This window comes from Tursiops truncatus, chromosome 1 (assembly GCF_011762595.2).
Source record: "Tursiops truncatus isolate mTurTru1 chromosome 1, mTurTru1.mat.Y, whole genome shotgun sequence".
NCBI lineage: Eukaryota > Metazoa > Chordata > Mammalia > Artiodactyla > Delphinidae > Tursiops > Tursiops truncatus.
Window position 1 is genome coordinate 166282590 of NC_047034.1, and position 23909 is coordinate 166306498.

A 23909-nucleotide genomic window follows, 5' to 3' on the forward strand; every position below is an offset into this window, starting at 1 on the left:
CCCCGAGGCCATTTCACGGCTTGGCACGAGGAGAGGAGGCCTACGGGGGGCTCCCCCACCCCTGAGCCTTTGCCCTGGGACTGTGCTCCATCCTGCCCTACATCTCTTTTTTTTAACATCTTTATTGGGGTATAATTGCTTTACAATGGTGTGTTATGCCCTACATCTCTTGATATGAAAGCAACGTGTCCTCCGAGGCACAGCCGTGAGCCTCCCTCCTCCCCTCGGAAGCCCTTCTGGTTGCCCCCTCCTTTCTTTGAGGTCTCACAGACTCACACGTGAGCCCCTCAGCTGGTTATTTGTCAAACTCTTCTTACATCTCAGGGGCTCCTGGGTAATGGGGAGGTGGGCAGGGCAGAGTACATTCAGATATCCACTCACTCCCGGGTAATCACTTGTCCCAGCAAGCTGGAGAAAGCTGGGTTCATATTCTGCCTCGGCTACTTACTGGCTGTGTGGCCTTGGAAAACTCACTGATCCTCTCTGGACCTCAGTCTCATCATCTGTAAATGGACCTAATCGTATCAACGGAAGATTCAATAAGATAGTGGAGCAGAGCATATGACACAGAGCTGGGCACACAGGAGGTACCTTTCACCCTTTGCCCTGGCCTTCTCCAATCCTCTCAGGACTCCTTTTAGCCTCTGCCTCATTCAGCCCTTTGAGAGTGCTGGCAGCCCCTCTGCCCTTCTCCCTTGGCTAAGAATACTTCTCCTGTACCCCCACTCCCCCAGATGGCTGGGGGTCAGCAAGAGGCCAGGGTTAAAAAAGAAAATCAGTATCATTTCTGACTATCTTTTTCCTGCCTCCACCTCCTCCCATTCTCCAAAGCCCTGGGAAAATGGCTCCTCCTCCAGGAAGCCTCCCCAGCTCTCTCCTGACTCCCTCCCAAGTGCCCCAAGGTTACAGTTACAGATGGAGCCAACTCCTCTATACCAGACTGGAAGCTCCATGAGGGCAAGAAGGGCTTTCCTCATGTCTGCAGTCCCCACACCTGGTTCAGGGACTGGCGCACAGCAGGTGCCTGAGGAGTGTTATTCACTATGTGTTAGCTTCTTGGTCCTCTATGAAGACATCACCTGATCTCCCCACGAAGCAAAAAAATCAGAAACTGGAGTTCAGTGGATGGCTGATGGCTGGCTGGCCAGCGGGCTGGATAGATGGACAAACAGATGGATTAATGGATGGAGAGATGGATAGATATTTGTGAACAAAAATAGATGCTTTGAGAGCATACAGAAAAGGGGAAGTGGGGAGGGGGTACTTCTAATTTTTAAGAGCAAAGACTTGAATAGCCTGTACTGGCCAGGGTCCCCATCCAATTCCCTTCTCGAAAGGCTGGCCTGTGTGGTCTCAGCCCTGGCCTGAGCCTGGGGGTCTGGAGGGGTTATCTATCACCCTTCCCCCTCCCCAAGCTGGGCGTCTCCACCCTGCCCTTGAAGAGAAGCAGCAGAACTTTCTGTGTGGGGGTCTGGGCCGTTCCTCCCACCCAGCACTCCAACCCTCACCCCCTTTTCCCCAGCCAGCACAGGCCTTGCCAGCTGGATGCCTCCCTCCTCCTCACCCCGAGACTGACCGCACCCACCCCCAGAGGCTTGCCAGATACATCTGGGCCACTGGTTCGGCCTCTGTGGGAAGGGCTGGAGCTGAGAGCAGGGTGGGAAGGAGGCCACCCTGAGGGTGGCCCAGGATCCAACCCTGAGGGCCCAGAGAGGACCCCTGGCCCCTCCCTACCTTGGCTGGGGAGGCACAGGATTCTGGGAGTGAAATAGAAAATAAAACCACAGGCATAATATCCCATGCTGGTGAGTATGTGGGGAAACAGACACTCTCGAAGACTGCCGCCAGGAGGGTAATTCAGCCCAGCCTTTCTGGATGGTAATCTGGCAATGTGCATCAAAAGCTCAAAAAAAGCACATACCCTTTGACCCTACAATTCCATGCCTGGAGACATGTCCTACACAGATGCCAGCAGCAGTGCAAAAAGGCAGAGGGACAACGAAGTCCATGCCAGCATTTAAGATAGTGAAAAACTGCAAGCAATCTCCACGCGGATCACCAGAGAACTGGTAAATAAACTATGGTACGTCTAGCTATTATGGAATTCTAAGAGCCTTCCCAAATGATGATCCAACATGACATGGAAAAATGCCCACAAAATATTAATAAGTCAAAAATCCTCATGTATTCTCAGAAGGAATCTATTTTTTCTTTTTAAAAAGATCAATATGTTTAAATACATCTAAATACACCTAGAAGGATCCACACCCGTCTGTTAACAGTGGTTACTCTCTGTGTGACTTTAATTTTCTCCTTTTGGCTTATCAGTAATTTCTAAAGAGTCCACAAATAACCTGTATTGCTTTTGTGATAAGGAAAAGTTATTTTTTCCTCAAAATAAAAAAGCTCATTAGGAGAAAAAAAAAAGTCCACAGGCAAGACAGTGTTTGTAAAAGTCCTTATTTTTCTAACACTTTTCTAGGTATTTTCTCATTTACTCTGCACAGCAGTGCATCTGTTTACTCTGCTCTGCAGATGGGAAAACAAAGACCAGGAGAAGGTCCACTGCTTGCCCAAGGTCACACAGCTAGCAAGAGGCAGGGCTGGGGTTTGAAGAAACAGGTCTCCATGGCCAAGGTCAAGGAGAGGCCATGGGTGGGGGAGAGAGCAGGGCTCGGGGCTGCCAAGCAGGGCAGGGGGAGGAGAGGGAGAGGCTGGGAGGAGAAGCCCGGCAGCTGGGAACTGGGAAGTCTGAGTTGGAGCCAGGGGCTCAACATGTGTGTGCAAGCACCTCCCACCCCCTCACCCCCCTAACCCGCTGGCTCGCAGTGCCTCTCCCTGTCCAAGCTAAACATGAAAAATCCCATTACACCCCAATAGCATCACGGCAATCACGCTCACTGTGGAACTGCCTCTGGATCCGTTAGAGACGCACGTCTGCCGTGGGGAGAGAGGAGGTCCGGGTCCCCAGCGGTTGCTGGGCTGGGGGCTCCCTCTGATGGGCAGGGAGTAGCAAGTAGGGGCTTCATTAGGGAAGGAGAGACCAAGGGGCACAGGGATATGGAGACAAACTTGGAGAAACTGAGGCAGGGACACATTCACAGTAAACCCCATAAACATCTGGAAAGAGTCAGGCAAACAGACTCAGGGCTTGGGTGGGAGCAGCTGCTGCAGAGGAGGAATTCCAAGGCCACTCCCCTGCCCCCCCCAACCCCCCACCAGCAAATCAGCTGGTGGCAAGCCCCAGTGGGAACTGTGATCCTGAGGAGGCTGGGGACTGGGGTAGGGGAAGGGGGCAGAGTTCTTCTGAAGGAAGTCCCAGGAGTCTCCCACCTGGTGTCTGTGTGGCCAGTGCAGGCCCAGATTAGGCACTCAATGAACCATGAATAGATGAATGAAGAGGAGAAAGTCGTACCCCAGCTCTGCACCCACTAGGGCCTTGGACACCCACCAAACATGCCCTATACTGTCACACCTTGGGTCTTTATTCATGCAGTTTCTCGACCTACAATTCCTCCCCTCCCTTCACCCATCCACATCCCACTCACTCTTCAAGACCTAATTCAAATGTCACCTCCTCCTTGAAGCCCTCCCAGATGCCCAGTCGGTAAAGCTGCCTTCTTCCTCATATTCTCAAAGTACTTTGCCTGGATAGACTTCATTTCTGGAAGGACCATGCTCTGCCTTATTCCCTTGTGTCTGCATGCTCTGCTTGCCCACGAGCCACTTGAAGCCAAACTGTGACTCTCAGGAGCTCTCCTCCAGCCATCCCAGGACAGCCTCAGTCAGCTCAAATGACACCTCTTCCAGGAAGCCTTCCTTGAACCACCTGGCTAAAGCAGATCCTCCTTTTGATCTCTTTTGTTGTACCCTATATTTTTCTTTTCACTCCTCACAGTTTATAACTATTTTATTTATTTGTTTATTAACTTTATTTCCTCCATCTTCCCCCATCCACCCACCCAGACCAAAACTCTGGGAGGGCAGTGAATGTGTCCCTCTTGGTCACATCTGTGTTCCCTAGCACTGGCATGTGCCTAGCTCAGAGAAGGAACTCAATCAATATCTGTTAGAGGGCTAAACGCACACAGGGGGTACCCAATACATGCTTGTTGAGGGGCTAATTGGCTTTTCCGAGCCCCTCCCCTCCCCACTGTGCCCTGCACACAACAAACAGGCACTAGAGGAAGTTGGTCTGAATGAGTCAGTTTAGTCCATAGTTTCATGAACCACTCAGTGCACTGGGAACACCCAGTCCATCATTAGCCACCACTGCCCACCCCTGGGATCGCTGCCATTCCCCATGAGGACTCACCTACTCCCCCCCGCCCCCCACCCCCCACCGTCAAGTTTTCTCTAATCTGTATTTCTCTCAGAAAGCAATGGCTTCTTTCCCCATCATGTTATGTTTCAATATTAAATGGATCTTTCCAAACCACACCCTCCCAGAGATTCTGCTGATGTCCCCTCCCACCCTTTAGGGTGGATGCTCCCTGGGGTGGTGGTGGGGCTGGCCTTGAGTCCTGCTCGGGCTGGCCTTGAGTCCTGCTCGGTCTGGCCAAGGATGTGTGAACACATTGTGTGTCTGAGCTAATAGTCCTGGTATAGGAGTATCAGTGCTGCTTGTTTAAAAATGCTGATTCTTGGCCCTACCTCAGAGGCACAGAACCAGACCTGGGAAAGAGGTCTGGACCAGACCCAGGAATCTGTATTCTAATCAACTTCCCAGCAGATCCTGAGGCACAGTAAAGGCTGAGAATCCCTGAGCTGGAGATGGGGAAAGCACTTTGCCAACCCCCAGATGTGAACAGTAATCATCATTCCTACACGTCCTGGGCTGGCGGGGCCAGCGCCTGCGGGACTTCGGCTGAAGCGGCCCCACATCTGGGCTGGCGGGGCCAGCGCCTGCGGGACTTCGGCTGAAGCAGCCCCACATCTGGGCGGCGGCACACATGCCACAGCGGCAGCTGGTGTCCTTCTGGCTCCCTGAGCTCATTAATCACACCTTGACTGGCCTCCACTTACATCCAGTAGCCAGCTGGGCTGGGCTGGGCCTCGTCTGGGGGCTGGGGGGGAGGGGGGAAGCCAGCACTGGACACACTCTGCCCCAGCATTACCTCGAACTCCCACCCCTTGCAAGAAGCAGCTCAGACTCTGATTCTGTGACAGGCCACCTCTGCCATGGCCCCAGGGGCCCCACCTCCTGGCATTTACACCCTGTGTAATTCCCTCCCCTGGAGCATGGACTGAATTTGGTGACTCACTTTTAATGAAGATAATACAGCAGAAGTAATGAGATGTCACTTCTGAGATGAGGTTATAAAAAGATGTGGCTTCTGTCTTGAGTGCTCTCTCCTTTACGCTCCCTCTCTCGGATCATGCGCTCGGGGGAAGCCACTGCACGTGTGAGAGGCCCACGTGGGAGGGACTGAGGCCTGCAAACAACCACATGAGGGAATGTGGAAGCAGATCCCTCCCTGGTCAAGCCTTCAGATGAAACTGCAGCCCCAGCCTACAGCCTGCTTGCAACCTCAGGAGAGACCTTGAGCCAAAGGCACCCATCTAAGCTGTGCCTGGTTCCTGACTCTAAGAAACTGAGGTAATAAATGCTTGTTGTTCACTACTTAAGCCCGTGCTCCACAAGAGAAGCCACCGCAATGAGAAGCCCGTGCACTGCAACGAAGAGTAGCCCCTGCTCGCCACAACTAGAGAAAGCCCGCGGGCAGCAACGAAGACTCAACACAGCCATAAATAAATAAATAAATACATGCTTGTTGTTCTAAGCAGCTAAATTTTGGGCTAACTTGTTATGCAGCAATAGATAACTAATACACCTCTTCATCTGGGCACCACTCCAGCCACAGTTCTTCTTACATCTCTCCTTGCACCCTTAGCCACAGCCACACCAAACAATTGACCAGTCCCCCTAATGAGGCACACTGATTCATGTCCCCAGGTCTCTGCTGCTGCTGAGCCAACCTCCAGAAGGACTGGGCCACCTGATTAATGTACACCTCTCCCAAGACTCAGCTCCAATGTCACCTCCTCTCTGAAGCCTTCCCTTTTTCTGTGCCCACCTCAGCCTGAGCAGTTCCTATTAAAACAAGTCTAACACATTCCCACCCTTGTTCATTTACAGTCGGTCTCCTCTGCTAGACTGTGAGCTCCTAGAAGGCAAGGCCATAGTTGGACACTCTTCTATCTTACCTGGTGCTTAGCACAAGGTCTGACACAGAGGAGGTACAGGGTTGACGAGTGAATAACCGATAGGCAATGAGTGCCTGATTCTGTTCCCCATGGCCTGTCTCACCCCTGCCATGTCCCAGGGCTGTGCACTTTCACACTCAAGTAAAGGAAACCAGATTTGTTGTCTTCCCTAAGAAACCAGCCTTTTCTCCCAATGCCCCCATTTCTTTTCCAAGACAATCACAGCCCTGCAAGCTGGAATTCCTGGTTCCCTCTGATTCCTCTCCCTCCTCCCTTTCCAATCTGTCTCCACATCTCATCTCACTCACTGCCAAAACGTCCCTTGACTGCACCCCTCCTCTTCCCCAGCACTGTGGACGCCCAGTCCATGCAGCCATCATCACCTGAGATCACTGCAGCAGCTCCCCCACAGGCCACTGCTCTTGTCTCTTATACACCCACTTATCCTCCCAGGACCCTTAAAATGCTGCCTCAGAGGGCTGGAGGGAGGAGACATGGGGATGGTGGATGCGACAGAATTTCATAAAGGAGAGGATCATTGCGATTACCCTGGGCTAAACTCTAACTGGCTCTTCGAGGCCCCTGGAAAAGGTCCAAACTCGTAGCCTGGCGCCTGGAACACCCCAGGACCCAATTCCAATTGGGAAGGCAAGAGGAAGTGGCACAAGCAGGCTTCAAGTCTCCTATGTCACCACCATCACCACCATAGCTCACACTGCAGAGAACCTGTGCCACGCTGGGCTGTATATGTGGCATCTCATTTAGTTAACATTTATTAACCTCTTACTGTATATTAGAAGCCATCAAAAGTGCTTTACGTGTCTTAAGGTCTTGAATCCTCACAACTACCCTATGAAAGAGGGTTTCACAACTCGGATCAGGACGTCCAACTAGTAACCGGCAGGGCTGGAATTTGAACCCAGGTCTGTCTACCTTCACGGCCTTCTCACCACCATGCAGTACCTCGTACAAACTTCTTATGTTTACACACCACTTTGGTGACTCTTGGCCATAATCAAATACTACCTGTACTATTGTTTACTTAATATTTTTCTTTAAATTAACTTAAGGGGCACAGTGGTTAAGAGGGTAGTTTGGAATTACATTGCCTGGGTAAGATTCTGTGCTACCTCCACTTATTCACTGTATGAACTGTGCATGAGCTGTGATTTCTTCCTATAAAATTGCACTTTCCTTCATAGGGTTCTCGTGAGGATTAAATGAGTTAGACATGTAAAGTGCTCAGCACACAGTAAGAATGGTAATCAGGAGGGCTGGCTCACAGCGGAGCTGCACTTCCCCATCTCTTTGAACTGGAAGTAACCACATCACTTGCCTTGGCCATTGAAACGTGCACAGGAGTGACGTCTGAGCCATTCCGGGGGGGAAGATTTAGATCCCATATACAATCTGTCACACTTGCTCCTTCCTTCTGCCCTGGTGATCACAACATTCCAAATGGGGGCGTCTCCATCTGCTTGGCTCCCAGAGGGAGGAATCCCAAGCTGACTCACAATGTACAGGTAGCATTAAGTGAGAAATAAACTTTTACTGTTTTGTCACTTCGGCGTGGCCTGGCCTATACTGACTGATACAGCAAAAGCTCAATGAAGGTTCTCTTATAAGTGTTATTTACTATGACTTATACATTTTCTTAAAAAGGAAACCACATCACTTTTGTAAATGAAGAAATGAAGTGTCACCTGGCATCATTACGTAATAATTAAAAGGAGAACCATTTATCCCCAGCTAACATCAGCCTGCATACCCCCTGTAGTACGTACACACACCACCGTTCAAGAAGTGCTGTTTAACGCCTCCCTCTAAGAAGCTGAGCGACGGCTGTAGATTTGGAAACCCTGGCCACAGAGGGCCTCATGGCCAGCTCCAGGCCTCTGTGCTCACCAGCCTCCCCTCCCAGCTGCCAGGTTCAAGTCTGCAGCCAACACCAACTCCACACGCTTGCAGGGGCACCTGCCCCGCCGTGGCCCTTACCTCGGCAAACAGTGCCATTCTCCACGGCCTCGAAGCCCGCTTTGCACATGCAGCGCCCGATGGGCACCAGCCACTCGCCGTCCCCGTTACAGTAGAGCTTGATGGGCACGTCCACCTCCTCCGCGTTGGCGATGCAGCTACCCCGGGCAGCCACCAGCGATGTGCTCTCAGCCCCGGACAGAGTCTCCTGGAAGATGGCGCCGTTCTGGATAATGCGGGGGCACTTGCGGTAGAAGACGCGCACGGCGATGAGAGACATGCAGCCGCCATAGTCCTGGAAGGCCAGGTAGAAGCCGCTGCGGGACACGGGCCCGAAGCTCCGCACCTCGGTGTTGATCTTCATGACCCGGCCACCAAGGTCCACCTGGGAGAAGCTCTCGTCGGCGGCAATGGTGTCCACCTTCACCCACGGGTTCTCCATCCAGTTGGGGAAGGTCTTGGTGGCCGAGTCGAAATCGGCCTCATAGTAATAGAGATTGAAGGTCTCTTTGCAGGAGCCAGGCACGCTGGGGATGCTGCTGCAGTCACGCACTGAGAACTTCATCTCTACGTGGATGCGGTGGGCGCCGCGGCGCCGGATGAACTTGGTCCGTAGCCAGTTGTTCTGGCTCGATTCAAACACATTGCACACCTGGTACGTGCGGATCGTGTTCATGTTCTCATCGTAGCCACTCACCTCTTCCCACTGCGGGTGAAATGCTAGTCAGGTGGGGGAGGTAGGGGCTTAGCCCCAGGGAACACCCTGTCTAAGAGGGGAGGCACAGACTCTTCCCTAGGGAATCCTCCAGTCTGATGGGGGTAGACAGGACACCTACCATCAGGGGCCTCCTGGTCTAATGGGGGAGGCACAGACCCTAGCTAAGGGAGCTTCCAGTCTGATGATGGAGACATGATGCTTACCATCAGAGAACTCTAAGCTGAGCGGGAGACATAGCCTTGGCTCTGAGGAATCCCCCAGTCTATGAGGGAGACATGCCAATCTGATGGGAAGGGCACACACCCTGCTCTTGGTATTGCCCTAGTCAACGTGGGAGATGTGACCCTTACCCCCAGGGGTAACTAATCTGATAAAGAAGACGTGGCCCCTGTTCCTGGGAAGCTCCCACCTGGAAGGGAAACCAGGGAGAGGCCCACCCTGTCTGAAAGCAGACAGAGCTTGCGCTTGGGGAGCTACCAGTCTGATGGGGGACACAGGAATTCTGCCGGCCGGGAGCTCCCTGTCTGATCAGGGAGACACAGTCCTTGCCCTTGGGGATTCCCAGTCCAATGGAAGAAGAGCCCTCACCCCCATAACAGGAAGACAAGGCCTTCCCCCATGAGAGCAGCTCTGCTCTGGGGCCTTAAGTGGCTAAGACGGTGCCTGGAGGGACACCTTCCCGCCTTCCCGCCTGGGGTCCGCACTTCGGCGCTTCACTGGGCCCCGGCCTGGGATCTCACCCAGCTGCGAGTTCCCAAGGCCCCCGGCTGGAAGGGGCTGGGCAGGGCCATGGAAAGTTGGAAATGGAAGGGCACAGGCTGTGTTCCCTCCACAGACGCTCACAGGCCAAGCTCACTCGTAGGCTGCGCCTTTGTTCACACTTTTGTGACCCCTCGAGCACCTTTCGTCTCTCTGTCCATCCTCTGGAACCTCTTGCCACGGGCTCTCCCTCCAGCTGCAGTGTTCGCATTCACCGACTCTCCCTTGGGCCCTCGGGGACAACCTGCCTGGACAAGTGCCGGGCACCCCCGGCACCCCCGGCCCTCTTGGTCTGGTCTCCACAGCGGGACTGAGAGCTCGTTGGGCTCAGCCACCCATCCCCTCCTTCTCCTGTGCCCCCCTTGGTGTTGGGCTGGCTGCGTCTGGGGTAGACCCAACAGCAGAGTGAACCCCACTCACCTATGCTGGGCCAAGGGTGGGTGCTGTAACAGGATCTCATTTCTTTGTCATGATTATCACATGTGGTAAGTAGGATTATTTCTATTTTAGATGAGGGAGTAGAGACCAGAGAAGCGAGGTCACCTGACCCAGGTCACACAGACCCAGACCCAGACCCAGACCCATGCTTGTACGCACTGTCTTGAAACATGAGGATCCAACAGTGGCCCAGGAGTCCTGGGTTTTGTCCCAGCTCTGCTAACCTGATGTGTGGCCTTAGGCAAGTCACTGCCCCTCTCTGGGGCTCTATTTCCCCAACTGCCAAATGTGACTTTGGGGGGGGACGGGGGCAAGTGGTGGGAGAGGTGTCACCCTCTTTGTCCTTTTGCCTCCCTCAGATTCTCCAGGCCAAGTCTGCACAGGGCGGGGTGGTGTTTGCCAGCCCAGGGAGAGCTGATGCTGTGAAGGGCAAGCGTGCGTGGGGAAGGCTGAGCTGGCCCAGCCGCTCCTTCAGTGGTGGCTCTGAAGCTCCCTACGTTGCATTTAATTTTTTTTTTTTTTGTGGCACCATGTGACAAAGTCAGCCCCTTGTTTCAATCACTGCTCTTCTTCGGAACTTAATTAGAGCACTTAATTAGAGCAGTCTGCCTTTCTCCCCTCTCTCTAATTAACATGCAGAGGCCCTGCAGCCTAAACACCCCAAATAATTGCGTCCGGGGGCCCTGCAGCCCAGCCTGGCCTCATTACTGGCAGGGTGGGGATGTGCGCCCAGCCGCCTTCACAGATGGAAAATTGGTGACAAGAAAGAGCCACAGAAAGAGGCCTGACCCTGGGGCCCTGCCTATTGAGAGCACAGACCTGAGGGGGGTGGGGGGACGCAGCTCCTTGGGGTAGCAGCTGAGTCCCAGCGGAGGAGCTGGGATGGGGGGAAGGGAAGGGATGGGCTGTGGGAGCCCAGAGCCCTCCCCAGAGACCAGGGGGATGAGGAGGGAATGATACTAGGACTGACAATGATGACGGTGACAGTTACTATAGCTACCTGTCACTAGGAGCCCACTCTACATCAGGCACCGTGCTAGACACGTGGCAGGAGAACCTCACAACAGTCCTGTGAGGAAGACATGATTATCACCATTTTATAGATGAGGAAACTAAAGCTCAGACAGGTTAAGGAACTGGCCCAAAATTACACAGCTGGTGAGTGGCAGAATTGGGACAGAATTTCAGGAGTGTCTGACCCCACAGTCTCTATGTAACTGCTGGGCTGGTTGTTATGGGAAGAAAGAGGAATCTCAAATTGTGCCTGGTCTTGCTCTCGGGAAGCTCGCAGCCTCCATGGGCTCAGACCACTGGACCCAAGGCAGTGGGATGATAAGAGCTCAGGAAGGGGGAGCCTAGTGTTACGGGGACCCAGAAAAGGGACCCAGAAGACTCGGTCACAGCCCTGGATGCAAACCTGAGCCCTCATCACTTACTAGCCATAGGGTCCCTGGCAGGTGGCTATAGCTCTCCGAGCCTCAGTTTCTGCACCTGTAAAATGGAGGGGATTCCTCCCCATAGGACTGGAGATGACGTAAAGGTGCTTTGATATAGTACGACACACAGTAGGTGCTCAGGAAATGACAATTCACCTCCCTCATCTATAAAATGGGGGTAGTGCGTGTACCACTTCTCAGCCTCGCTTTTATTTATTTATTTATTTGTTATTTTTTGGCCACACTGTGTGGCTTGTGGGATCTTCGTTTCCCAACCAGGGATCAAACCCAGGCCCTCGGCAGTGGAAGCGCAGAGTCCTAACCACTGGACCACCAGGGAATTCCCTCAGCCTCCCGTTTAGAATTCTATGGGATAAAGTCTGAAAGCATCCAGCATGTTGTCATGGTAACTAGCACTCCATCAATGGTAGGGGACCAGCAGGGTGGGGCAATGAGAGGCCAGGTCCTGGGACCTGAAGGAGGAGAAGGGGTTGGAATTTGGCGGGGTGGGGGAGGCGGGGCATCTGGGCCCTGCAGCAGAACCCGAGGTATCCTGGGAGACCAGGCAGGGTTTGAGGACCACTGACTCACCCCCGATGGAGGATGCACAATCCAGCCCAGCTCCGCCGTCGCTGTGGTTGAGTCCATCAGCGTTTCTGTGGAGACAGCAAAGAGTCATCACTGAGCTGCCTATGAAGCACCGTCAATCACCAAGAACCTACCTCCTGAGGGCCTGCTCTACAGAGCGCTACTTCCATTGCTCCGAACAATCATCTGGATCTAACCCTATAGACTACCCTCCCTTTAGGTCCTGCCTCTCACTCCATAATCCCGCCCACTCACACACTCCAGCCAATCATCTGATTCTATTCCTCTAGACTCCACCCCTTAAGGTCCAACTCCAGCCCTTTCACACAGGATTATGCCCCACCCTCTTAGCTAATCACATCCCTCCAACCTAGGTATTGCCCCTTTGCTCCTTTACTGGTAGGGAAGGGTCTTAATCTGGGGTCTCCTGGATGGGTTTCAGAGAGTCCTCAGGAAATCTCAAATTTTAACTTCAGACTTAGGGTTCTGTTAGCTTTTCCACTTGCATCAAATTCTCAGAACTGGAATGTTGGCCTTACAGGGGCCTCCCTTGGGTCCCAGCCAAGCCGCATCAGTTATCCCACATTGGCCCTCTGGCACACACCTCCTGTGAGGGATACCTTTCCCCCCTTCTCCAGACACTTGGGGTTCTCCACTGTGTCCTCAACCCTGGGCCCCCTCCCCTAGGGTTCAGCCAACTCTGCCCCTAGGATAGGGCCCTGGGGATGGAGGGGTGTTAAGGGGTGAGCACTGTGTCCAGTGGGGCCAGACCATCACCTGCCCTCTGGGGGTTCAGGAAACTCAGATCAGCTTCTGAACCAGCCAGGCCCCACTTGCCTCCCCTTATTCCAGCAGCTGGAGGAAAAGAACCATACGGCCAATGACAAAGGAGACCCACAGGGCCAGAGAGATCCCCAATCACGCCCAGATCAGGCTCAGCACCCCTCCCTCTACCCCTTTCCTGCCACAGGGGATTCCAAATACTTTTTGAACTGAACTACAATGCACTGAGAAGATTTAAATTGCTCGAGTATTCAATCACCAGATATATCCTGATGCCCATTAGGTACCAAGCACTGTACTGGATACCCTGAGGGAAAAAACGGTGACTAGCAAAGCCCTACCATGGAGCAGTTCACAGTCTGCTAGTGGAGATGGGGTAGGAATACAAATAGTTGTGAGAGGGTAGGCGGAGAGACCCAGAGCATCACAGCTGGACCTTCCACACCACCTAGATCAGCGAGAGTGAGCGAGAGGCGTGCTTGCAGCTATGCTCCAATTCTGTGCCCAGGACACATCACTAATCAATCCCCACACTCTGCGGCTACACAATGCTTCTCACCACAGTGCTCCAGGAGACGAACACCCACCATTTGAGATGCTATCCCTGGTCTAGCCTAACTGCCTCATTTTAGAAATAGGGCAACTGAGGCACAGAGAGGGGAAGAGACTTCCTAAAGATCACACAGGAGCTGGTGGCAGAGTGGGAGGTGAGGGTCTCCTGCTTCCTACCCTATAAACTTCTAGACACTTAGTTTGATGGCCTGGGCTGGATGAACTAGGGCAGAGAGAGTGGGGGCAGGGTAACACAGTGTCCAGGCCTCTGTGAAGGTCAAAATGGGAGTAACAAGGTCTCGAACTAGGGCAGGGGAGGTATGGATGGGAGGGTGGGAGAGAAGGAAGCATTCAGCCAGAGGTGACCCCAGTCGGACCTGTGAGCTGACAAGGGAGGATGTGGCAGTGTCCTCATGACCGCCTGTGGCTTGTGTCTGCGGTCACTGTGTCCCTTTGCACTGGCGGCTGGCGAGGGGGGAGGAGGGTGCCAGGGACGGTGGAGTCCAGTGCCAAGGGCATCTTTCTGATGGCAAATTGGAGGGAAGTTGTATTGTGCTGCTTTGGAGCTGAAAAAAAGGTTCCTTTTCACACTCCGAATGCTACAGATTTTTCCTCCTGGAGAGAACAAGGGCTGAACTTTTAACCTGTTTTCTCTCATCGGCCTCAGCCAGAGACGCGCCAAGCCGGGCTCTCTGCCTGGGCCCGAGGAACAGCTGCTGGGAGCCGTGTGGAACAAGGGAGAGAGGAGACTCTGCTTGGGACCAGAAAGGGGTCGGGCGGGGGAGGCAAGCCGCCAAGCAGGTGGCCCCACCCCTTGGCTGGATTCTTGGGCTGACCCAGAGGCCAAGCACTAGAGGATTCCACAGCCCAGAGAAGGGCCTGTGAACTGACATCCCCATCGCCTGGGTGGAAACTCAGGCCCAGAGTGGGCAAATGACTTGCCGAAAGTCACGCACTAAAGGCTGGTCCTCAAACTCTGGGCTCCCGGGGAGCTCAGGCTTGGGGGTTCCACTGCCCTCCCCGCCTCAGCCTCCCACCACATCTGGAACCAGCAAGGGGAGGATCTCAGAAGGACAGGAAGTCCATGGGCAGGCTTGTTCACAGCAAGAAGGGGCGAAAAGGAGGGTCCAGCTTGCATGTCCCCTGGGAAGGACACAGAAGGCCGGCACCTCCTGGGCTCCCTTCTCACCAAGCTCATCCTGGGCTCTGCCTTGAAGGCTGCCTCTGGGAAAGCTGTTACCCCTGGGGCCGTGGCAGGAGGGAACCCCGGGGTGTTCTCCCTACAACTTCCCCTTGGCCTTCTGCCTTTCCATGTCGACACCTCCCTCCACCCTCTGCAAAAGAGGCAGCTAAGCAGAGCAGATCAACTGGGGTCGGGAGGTCAGACTTCAATTCCAATACCCGCTCTGCCACCCACTTGCCTTGTAACCCTGGACAGGCAACCTTTGTAAGCCTCAGTTTCCTCACCTGGAGAATGGCCATAATACCCTCCGAGGGTGGACAGGAGGACGCAAGGAGACGGAAGGTCTGTTAGCTTGCAGCCCAGCGCAAAGCAGAGCGTCAATAAGCGGCAGCTATTCTTTCTTAGACCGAGTGTGGTGCTTTTTGGCCGACCCAGCGCCTGCACACACCCAGCGTTTCCTCTGGGCTCGTTAGGTGGCCCCGCAAGTGAAGGCGAGTCCAAGCAGCTCCCGCCACACCCCAGACCACGCTTGCCAACATCTGACAAACATCAGCCTCTCGCTCAAGGGCCGTGGCCCCTGGGGAGCCCCTCCTGGCCCGTCTGGTGCTGCTTTCCTGGGATGCCCTGGTTTCCTCTTTGTTTCTCTCAAACCAAGCCCCAAAGTCAAACTCAGTTTCCCGGGGAATCTGCGGTCAGTAGTTCTTGCCTCAGGAACCTGGGTGGGTTCAAAAAGCCAAGCCCTGTTTCCATCACCAGCACTTCCCTCCTCCCTGTAACACCCCAGACTTTGCTCCTCTGATCTCAAAAACCTACAGAGGGAGAGAACTCATGTTCACTGAGACAGAGACCCTGTCCATTAGGAGCCAGAAACCCTTACCCACATTCTCACAATGATGCCAAGGGATAGTTGATACTGTCCCATTTCACAGATGGGAAAACTGAGGCTTAAAAAGGCTTAGGAACTTGCCCAAGGTCACACAACTATTCCATTCACACGCGGTGCTCCAGCTGCAGATTGTCTGGTACTCTCTCACACACACTGTTCCTTCTGATCTTCTCCCCTTCTACACCTTCTTTACCTGCCCCAAGACCCAGCACAGGGCTTCACACTTAGTAGGTCTTCAGTTGAAGGCTGAAATCCCCTTCCCTCCCCTAAAACTGTACGGCTTGAACACATGCTCCATCAGGACACCATCCATGACTTCAGCTGTTTCCACCTACAGCCTGCACTGTTATTTAATTACAAAATTTCTTCTGACTCTTTTTTTTCTCTTAAGTGCATTTTAAAGAGGAAAAAGGTTATCATTATTACAAATGGTAAACCAATATCACTTGCCATAAAAGGAAGGAAAATAAACATAAGACCATTACAATTAAAAATGCTCGTCTGCAAACTAGCTAACATCATCTCACTTCCTACAGTTTGGGGACCACTAGGCTCCACCAAGCTGCCTGTGAACTGCTGGAAATGTCCCCATCCCCATCCCCACGGTGACAAAGACAATCCTGTGTGCAGGGGAAGCCACTTTTGTTGTACACAGATGATTGATTAATCACCACATGATGTGACAAAGACTGCAACGGGAATGCGTATGGGGTACTGTGTGTGATGGGAATCGGGTACAGAAGGCGAAGAAAACAAACAATGCAAGGACAGCTTCTTGGAGGAAGTGACATGGATAAAGGCTTGAAGAATGAATTAGAAGGGAGTTAGGAGAGGCTGAGTGGGAAGGTTATGCAAGGCAGAAGGGACAACAGAGGCAAAGGCACGGAGGAGACAACAGCATGGTCTGTGGGGATAGATGTGTGGGGGGGCAGGGAGTGGTGGGAGCTGAGGACTGAGCTGCAGAGTTGGAGCAGAAACTGCCCAGTAAAGGTCAGCGGCTCTCGGAGGCCCCCTTGCTGGACCACACCCACCTGCCCACATCTTTCCCAGCCCCCCTGGTGCCGTCCACACCCCCCATCCTGCCTGACACTGCCCTTCCACTCACCTCTGGGCACCCCCACCCCAGCTAGCCCTGCAAATGTCCAGTTCCCAAGCCCTGGATGCTCTAAGTGACCATTAAAAAAATCCCAGTAGGAAGATGAGGAAACTGAGGCTCTGTGGACAAGATGCTTAGCATCCAGCTGAAAGCTGGAACCAGGGCCTCCAGCCACCGGCCCAGAGTGGGAAAACAGGGTGGGAAAACAGGGTCTGGGCCCTGGGAGCGGCTTTGGCCCTTGCCCCACTGCTCCCGCACCCCCTCTGCTTCCTGGAGACTGCACAGAAGGAAGCAATCAGGAGGCCCCAATTGCACAGGCCGGGGAGGCCCGAAGACCCCTCTGGCTATGTGTGAATGAGCAGTGCACATTGCAGAAATATTTGAGCTAAAAGGGGAGACACAATGAAGTCGTTAGCGTTGGGCCAACAGGAGGGTGGCTTCGCGGGGCTCTGTTTTCAGGCTGGGGTAGGTGGTCGTCCTCTGCTCCCCGACCCACCCCTGGTCAGCTCTGTCTGACCTCCCTCTTGGGTCATACTTCTCTAGGGGCACAGATACTGTTCATCTGCACTAATGACAGTAGGTGAGAGTTCCAAAGACAGGAGGAGGAACATTCATTAAACGCCTACCATGTGCTAGGCAATGAGCTGGGCACTCAGGCTCATGGCAACCAGAGGGGTACACACTATTAGCCCCATTTTTCAGATGCGGAAACTGACATCAGAGAAGTGAAGCGGCCTACACGAAGGCTCACAGGCAGGGCTAGGATTTGAACCCACATGTGTCTCATTCTTCCTCTGTGTTATTTTTAGGAGGCTGCAGCTACAGCCTTAAAACACACACACACACACACACACACACACACACACACACGCACCAGGACTTTTTGTATGCTCTCTCTGTTTATGGCCCTGTGTAAGGACAGGAGGGGGAAGAGGCGGGAGGGCAGCAGGGGAGAGGGGCAGACTGTCTATGCTAGAACCTTGGTTCTGGCAAGTTCTAGTGTGTGACTGCTGGCAAGATCGTCCTCCTCTCTGGGCCTCAGTTTCCCCCATCTGTAAAATGGGTCACGTGAGAATTAAGTGACATCATGCAGGTGAGTCCTGTTGATCTCCAGTCTCCCAGGGCCCTCATTCTGGGGGAGCGCTGTGTCTGTTTCCCTCACCACTGTAACCTTAGCACTGAGAACTGGTTCTGACACACAGTAGATATATTCGATCTGCACATGGAAGCTGGGTGAGGTTTCTCAAGCCCATGTCTGATCATGTCTTAACTGAGCTTAATGCCCTTCAGAGCTCCCACTGTCAGCGAGATAAAGTGCTATAGCTCCTCAACAATGCATTCAAGGCCCCTGCTGGCTGGGCCAGCTAAGTAACTTCCAGCAGCGTCCAGCCATCCTGAATTTCCTTCTGCTTGCAGAAGCTACTATGTTTCCTTGGGCCTTGGTGACTTGACTGTTCCCAATTTTCCTGCTTGGAATGTCTGGCCCTTCCAGCTTTACAGCCTGGCTAACTTCTCTTCCAAAACTTAACTCAAAGGCTCTTTCTTCCTGGCAGCTGTCCCTGAGTTCTCCTGGGTTAAGTAACAAGACCATGGTCATTCAACACACATCTACTCCACCTCCTGTGAGCCAGGCCCTGTGCTGAGCACTGGGGACGCAGAAACAGGTGAGCAGGTCCTTCCCTCAAGGAGCTTCCAGACTAGTGCCTGACGCGTGAACTTTCTACAGGGAGAGGCAGAGTGAAACAGCTGGTCCGGGCCGCGAGCCAGGAGACCCAAGGGAAGAAAGGATTAGCTTTGACCAGGGAATCAGCGAAGGCATCTCAAAGGAGGTGGCATTTGAGCTGGGAGAAGAGGGGAAGGGCGTGCCATGTAAAGGGCGTGACACAATCAAAGGCACGGAGGTATGAAACTTGAGGGGCAGTTTGGGCAACAGTAAAACCTGAGGACGGGGTCTCAATGCAGGGCTCTGGGCTAAGGGTTTGCCATTCATTATCTCATGGCATCGTAACTATTGATAAAGTAGGTACTTTATTGAATCTCCCTTTACAGATGGGAAAACTAAAGTTAGGAGAGATTGTTCAAGGTTTTCATGGCCGGGCAGTGGCGGAGCTGCGTCTGCCTTGCACCAAAGCCCGTATTCTTAACCACTGCATCATGCTGGGGTGTCTGTCCCATGGGATGGGAGCAAAATGCTTTGTGGATGGATCTGGTAGCTTGGAATGGGGCCAGACCTGTAGGGCTTCAAATGTGGAGCTAAGGAGTTTGAATCTTGTCCCAAAGATCCAAAATGGGGCAATGGGGAGCTATAGAGGGTCCCTGAGGAGAGTAGTGACATGGTCTGTCCTGAGAACATGGTCGATCCTGAAGATGGACAGACACCTCGTAGCTATTCCCTGGGGTCTTTGTCCCAGACTGGCCAGCAGCCCACAGCCCAGGCAGCCCTTCAGCCTGGCACATGACCCAAGCCTCAGATGCTGCTCTGAACCCTTCCCAGCAGCTCTGGCTGCTCCCTGGTGGGGCCAATGAGGCTGAGGGGATTCAAACACAAGCCCGTCTACCCCACCACAGCCTGGTGAGATGCTAGCCACAGCCTGGAGGCCAGACCTGGGCTATCAGTGGCTGGGAGTTGGAGCCTTCTTTCCACAGCCCACATTAGAATTCTGAGAGGAGGCCACAGTCAGGAATCAGCAGATAAAGTTCAAGGCCATTGATAAGCTAGGTAATTTGGCGAAGTCACTTCACCTTTCCGAGCCTCAGTCTCTTCATCTATCAAATGGGGATCACAACATCCTCACTCTGTGTACCTCACAGAGTTGCTCAGAGGATCCAAGGAGGAACTGGGTGCAAAGGTCTTTATAAAATGCAAAGGCTGGGCCATACAAAGGCAACAGTGAAAATCACTAACACTCACACAGGAAGACAGTGGGCTTCACTGACCCTGTCTCATTGACCTCCCAGAGCAAGTAATGGAGAAACCAAGGCTTGGAGAGATCAAGGACTCCCCCAAGGCCACACAGCCAGTAAGGGGCAGGGCAGGATGGGACCTGTTCGGTCTGAGCCCAGAAACTACCAGGTTATGATGCCTCGCAAATGGGAGAGGAAAAAATCAGAGCGTTTGTGTACCATGCCCTCAATGCCAGGTCTTGAGCACTCTGCACACCCTGCAAGGCTTGTGCTGTTATCCTCATTGTACAGATGAGAAAACTGAGTTCAGAAAGGCTAAGAGACCTGCCTAAAGACACACAGCCAAAAAGCAGCAAAGCTGGATTTGAACCATCAGCCCAACTGGGTTTCCCGTGGTCTCTCCTCTGAAACCAGGTGAGGAACAGCGGCTAAGAGGGTCTTGGGGTCACTGGTCCAAAGCAACCAAGTAGGGGGTGGTGATGCCAGAGCAGCCCTGAGAAGGCTGTGGGTCTTATAAGGTGAAACCTGCCAAGAGGCAGCCTGGTATTTTTCCGGCTCGGCCCCCCTGCTCCGCCCCCAGGCTCACGGAAAGGGGACCCAGCTAATGTAAAATCCTTCTGCCCAACGACGCTCCCAGCACATACCCCTACTTGTCCTCCTGCTGCTCGGAGGGCCTTCTCTGCCTCGGTTGCCTGCCTGGAGCCTGTTCTTGTTTTCTCAGGCCTGGCCGGAGGAGTCCCCACGACGCCGGCTCCTCCACTCTGTCCCCCGCCTGCCCACCGCTGGCCTGGGCATCCGCCAGCGCCGGCCGCCTGGCTGAAACCCAATCCTCCGGGCCAGCCGGGGTGCTCGCTAACAGCAGGCCGCATTGTGCGGCCGGGGCTTTGGGAGAGTTTGGATTCGCTGCTTGGGGACCCACTTAACCTCCGCAAAGGACAGGATGATGGATGGGGGTCTGGGAAGGGGTTGCTTGGGGGGCGGGGGGGGGGGCGGTAAATGAACACCAGGGCTTTCTGGGGAAGGGAAAGAAGGGAAGCAGGGACGGGAACGGCCCTGCACACAGAAGAGCTGTCAGTCCTCACGACAACCCTGAGGGATGCCTGTTACTCTTACTGGTCCCATTTTATACAGAAGGAAAATGAAGCTCTGAGAGGTTAGGTGACTTGGCCAAGGTCACACAGCGAGTCAGAAATTGAACTCACTTCTATTGCCCTTGAGTCTTCCTGATACACCAGGCTGCCTTTCACAGCCAGCATTTGTCCAATGCTTTTTAATTTTTTTATAAATTTATTTATTTATTTGTATTCATTTTTGGCTGCGTTCGGTCTTCGTTGTGGTGCGCGGGTTTCTCATTGCGGTGGCTTCTCTTGTTGTGGAGCACAGGCTCTAGGCGCGCAGGCTTCAGTAGTTGTGGCACGCAGGCTCAGTAGTTGTGGCTCGCCAGCTCTAGAGCGCAGGCTCAGTAGTTGTGGCGCACGGGCTTAGTTGCTCCGCGGCATGTGGGATCTTCCTGGACCAGGGCTCGAGCCCATTTCCCCTGCACTGGCAGGTGGATTCTTAACCACTGCACCACCAGGGAAGTCCCAATGCTTTTTAATTTTTAAGGCCCTTTTACTTAAATAAATCCATAGACCCTTCCCACCTATTAAGTAGGTAATAAAAATATAGTGATGGCAGCAGGCATTACTGAGCACCTACTGTGTGCCAGGTCTGTGCTGAGCACTTTTTGACTTTATCTCGTGAGACCCTAACAGTGACTGATTAGTTGGGAACATGCATCATAGCCATTTTGGTTTTTTTGGCCGCACTGTGCAGCATGAGGGATCTTAGTTCCCCAGCCAGGAATCGAACCCGTGCCCCCTGCAGTGGAAGCATGGAGTCCTAACCACTGGACCACCAGGGAAGTCCCTGTCACAGCCATTTTTTTAAAAAAAATGCATTTTATTTATTTTTGACTATGTTGGGTCTTCGTTGCTGCACACGGGCTTTCTCTAGTTGCAGTGAGTGGGGGCTACTCTTCATTGCGGTGCGTGGGCTTCTCACTGCAGTGGCTTCTCTTGTTGCGGAGCACGGGCTCTAGGTGCACGGGCTTCAGTAGTTGTGGCATGTGAGCTCAGCAGTTGTGGCTCGCGGGCTCTAGAGCGCAGGCTCAGTAGTTGTGGCACACGGGCTTAGTTGCTCCACAGCATGTGGGATCTTCCCGGACCAGGGAGCAAACCCGTGTCCCCTGCATTGGCAAACCACTGTGCCACCAGGGAAGTCCCCCTTGCCATAGCCATTTTAAAGAAGAGGAGACACACTCAGGTAGGCAGTTACTTCCGGGACCCGCCTCGGGCTGGCTAAGCGAGGCAGGAGCCCAGGCACCCCAGGTGTTTACAGTAGGCACCCCTTCTGAGCGGTTGCTAAATATTTTGCATCTCTCCTCTGCCCCTTGGACAGACCTCCCACTCTGCAGTCCAGCACTCAAGGTGCTCCTCTCCCTGCAACATTCCTCGCCCTTCTGACCTGCCCAGGATACTCATACACATCCTTCAAGACCCATCTCAAATGTCACCCCCTCCTAGAAGCCCTTCCTGATGACCCCAGCACTGGGGTTTCCACAGTCCTGTGTGTACCTCTCATTGTCACCCTGCCCTGAGACTTTTACTCATCAGCCCAACTGGATTGTGAGTACAACATGGGCAGGGCAGAGTCTGGATCACTGTGATAGCCCCCAGCCTCTGTTAAAGCCACGTACCCCCCACCTCGCCCCGACCTCCCCACAGCCTACCCAGACATCAAATGCTCTTTTCTGCTTACACCCTCTGGGTGTCTGGATTTTTCCTCCAGGAAATACGGTTACTGTTATCAAGATGGCTCCATATATTATATAATACAAAGCACTTACTTAGTGCCAATGACTGTGCTGTCACTCCTTCGATGCTCGTAACACCCTATGAGATAGAATTATTATTGTCCCCATTTACCTATCCACCCATCATCCATCCAACTAGCCATTCATCCATCCACCCTCTCACCTACACCATCCATCTACCATTCCACTCGCCCTCTAACCTACCACCCATTCATCTACCTGCCCATATACCAAGCTTCCCACTTAAGTATCCAATCATCAGGCATACATTTCCCCATTAAACCAACTTCCTTTCCTTCCATCATCTCTTGCTCCTTTTCTTCCTATAGATGGGGGAAAATGAGCTTCAGAGAGGTTAAGCAACTTGCCCAACATCACATAGCTAGTAAGCAGCAGATCCAGGAGCTGAACCAGGTACACTTCTTTTTTTTTGCGGTACGCGGGCCTCTCACTGCTGTGGCCTCTCCCGTTGCGGAGCACAGGCTCTGGACGTGCAGGCTCAGCGGCCATGGCTCACGGGCCCAGCCGCTCCGCGGCATGTGGGATCTTCCTGGACCAGGGCACGAACCCGTGTCCCCTGCATCGGCAGGCGGACTCTCAACCACTGCACCACCAGGGAAGCCCTCATTTCACTTTAAACTGTCCCGTTGCATGCAGGTTTAATATTATAAGTCACCTCAAATCCTTTTGTATGTGTGTGAAGTGTAAATTACAAATCAATAAGACACAGGCCACTCTAAGTCCAAGCTGGGGACTCTCAGGTTGGAGTCAATTAGGAAGCCTGCTGCAAGACCTGCTGGGGCTAGATCTCTTTGCCTCACTGGCACTGGTTTCTCCCAGTGAAGGACAATTAACTCAAATCCCAGAACCCAGACCATACCTCTGCTTCTGGGCAAGATGTGGGGCATTTAGCCACGTGTAATTTTACTGTTCATTCATTCACCCACTGACCCACACACCTACTCGTCTATCTATCTATCTTTCCAACCATGCAGTCCTTATAACCCTCCATAAACTATCCTGCCATCTACCCACCCAGCCATCTACCTATGTACCCATTTGCATGCCTATCTATTCATTTATCCATCCATCCATCCATCCATCCATCCATCCATCCATCTTCTCTCTGAGCCAACCTCCCACCCGTCCTTTCTCTCTTTTCATTCATCTATCCACCTGACCATTCATTTACCTGATCATTCACATCACTTGCTCATGTCTAAAAATCTGCCACCTATCTATCTCCTCCCATCTATCCAGACTGCATTTATTGAACACCTACTATGTGCCAGGGCTGTGCTAAGTATTGAAAATCAAAAACAGACTGACCTCTAAATCCTTAATGGCTCCCACCCCCAATTCCCAAGGACTTCCCAAGTTCCACATTCTACCCCTGGATTTGGCCCCTTGCTCAGGCTGACATCCTGGGTTCTGTCCTGCTGCCTCTGAATCTGGTTTCCCTCTGCCTCCAGATAACGCCCTTCACTTGGGTACCCCCCTTGGCCTGTAGACCTGGCTTCCCCCATCATAT

At 53.2% G+C, this 23909-nt stretch overlaps 1 protein-coding gene across 3 annotated transcripts in view; it reads right to left on the reverse strand.

Moving 5' to 3' along the window:
* Positions 1-23909, reverse strand: part of EPHB2 (EPH receptor B2) — a 186040-nt gene that overhangs the window by 109122 nt on the left and 53009 nt on the right. For all 3 annotated transcript variants that reach the window (XM_073794568.1, XM_033841608.2, XM_073794562.1), the window contains exons 2-3: positions 12124-12188; positions 8203-8887 (exon numbers count right to left, since the gene is read on the reverse strand). In XM_073794568.1, coding sequence (XP_073650669.1) covers positions 8203-8887; positions 12124-12188 — 750 coding nt within the window. The remainder of the gene's footprint in view (positions 1-8202; positions 8888-12123; positions 12189-23909) is intronic.